General features: G+C 30.9%; 1 protein-coding gene across 1 annotated transcript in view; it reads left to right on the forward strand.

Annotated features, from left to right (window-relative positions):
- Window positions 1-269: 269 nt before the first annotated feature.
- LOC106476701 (catechol O-methyltransferase domain-containing protein 1-like) overlaps window positions 270-2,156 on the forward strand; it is a gene marked incomplete at its 3' end in the record, with an annotated part of 8,159 nt that continues 6,272 nt past the window's right edge. The window contains exons 1-2 of the mRNA XM_013937336.2: window positions 270-307; window positions 1,447-1,626. Coding sequence (XP_013792790.1) covers window positions 1,516-1,626 — 111 coding nt within the window. The remainder of the gene's footprint in view (window positions 308-1,446; window positions 1,627-2,156) is intronic.

Here is a 2,156-nt window from a genome sequence, read left to right on the forward strand (position 1 = left end):
AATAAATAATAAAAAAAAATATAATAATAAAAAGAAAGTATATGTAACTACTAACTTCTTGTTAAATGGCAGTATATATTTCAACTAAATCAGGTCAGAGAATTGGGGGGCATATCATCTGCTGATGGCTCCCCCATAACTCGCAAAATGAAAAAAAAAAAAAATAGAGTTCACGCGCATTCATCCAAAGAAATTATTTTGACCTGGTCGGCGCCTGTACATTGTATTGTGTTATACCCCAGACAACCGGAACTCAATCTTAGTTAACGATCGACGCTAGGCTAACAGAACAGGCCACAGCACCAAGGTAAAAATTCTAGACACATTCTTTTATAAGCTTAATACAAATAATTTGTTAAGGTCAGACGGACCAACGTGTTGCTCGTAATATCGATAGTAATTTAAATAACAAATTTTTGTGTTTCTGGAGAATGTTTTTTATTAAATAAGTGAAACGACTTTTCAATTAAAATACAACCATAGTATTTAGTGTTGTTTATGTGAACTTCATAAAAGTTTTTAATTATATTTGTATCCAACTTTCTTGAAAATGTTATCGAAAACATTTTATACGTAAGTACGTCTTATTATATTCTTTGTAAAATATCTTAACTTCACGGTCATACAAGAGTGCACTTAATAAGGATATCAAGTAATGTATATTGCTTTAAAAACCTATGGCCATTGTTTTACATTTTTTTGTTTCACTTAGAATTAAAAGTATATCTTAATCGTAAATAAGAAAATGTAAAAAAATTGTTTGAAAGTAGAAATATATTTTTATTAAAATACTTGAAGCACTAACAAAATATTAAGAAATTTAATTTTTTTAAGGATTTGATTCGGTATTGTTTAAGGAAGCATGGTTTCCGAAAAATTGATATTGAGAACAGATAAACTAGCATTGTGCAAACTCTCTACTGCAGAAAATTGTACAGTTAATTTTGTTTATTCCACATTTTTACTCGTACTTTCGACCTCACACGAGTTTAGTCTTGATATTACTGTTTCAGCTGAGGCCTAATTACACCTCACCTTCTTTTGTGTTTATGGTAGTGACATTGAACTCACTGGAATGCTATTTCTTTATGGGTGCAAGGTAAAATACCTCTAATCGAGCTTATAAAGGCATACTGAAAAAAACAGGTTGGGATGGGGCTCAGCAGTGTGTGGACTAAAAACTACCTGAAACGTGACTTGAAGATGATGTGATGTTAAAACATAGAACTTGGTTGGATTATGCTATCTTAATTTTCGTTTATGAAAGACTACTTTAAAAGTAGAGGATATAGTTATTTCTGTAAATTAATTATATATTTTTTCAAATTCATAGAATTCTGAAAACAATGGAAACATGTTTAATAAACACACAATATTTGGATTAAGAACTTGGGAAAAAATACTTTAAAATATTTGATGATATTTCAAGCTTTCTTTTTCTAATAGTTGAAATGTTTCCGTACGAAAGCAATTAAAAAGGTCCTTTACGAGAAAGTGGATTGACTTTTAGAAGCAATGGCGAAACAGAAAAAGATTTTAAGAAGCTTTGAGTCGAATGACCCCTTAGACCATTATATCACAGAGATTTCTTTTCGAATGACTCCTGCTCAGAAGAAGCTGTATGAAGTAAGTATTAGACAGTGTCGAAAGTACGTACCTAAGGACGATCTGTTATTGATATCATTTGATAGTTCTTTTTTGTTGAATGTTAACCGACTTGTCTTAAATGGTCAAGAGTTTGACATCTCTGGGTTAAGCTTTTGAGAGTTTTACTTTCACGTGCGAAAGATTATTTCAGGTATTTCGGGGGAGGTTATGGTGATCGAACATCAATCGCTAACATTGCTAATATTAATCATCTGCATCTAATTACTAATTACAAACTATTTTTTTCTTAAAACTAGATTTTGATTAGTAACTAGTTTTTCTCGTACGTTTCAAATGGGGGGAAAAAAAGAAGATAAAAGAAGCCTTCTACGACCACATAACTCATAACACAGTAAACCATATATAGTAATCACCAATACCTAACACTCCTCTTGTAAATATTGTTACGTCTCCGTTCGTAATTTAATTTTTCGTAAATTCGTTCCGACGAAACTTTAGCGACACAAGTTCTTTCTTAAATAAAACTGGTTTATTCTTTCTGAATATAA

Source organism: Limulus polyphemus, unplaced genomic scaffold (assembly GCF_000517525.1).
Source record: "Limulus polyphemus unplaced genomic scaffold, Limulus_polyphemus-2.1.2 Scaffold11285, whole genome shotgun sequence".
Classification (NCBI taxonomy): domain Eukaryota; kingdom Metazoa; phylum Arthropoda; class Merostomata; order Xiphosura; family Limulidae; genus Limulus; species Limulus polyphemus.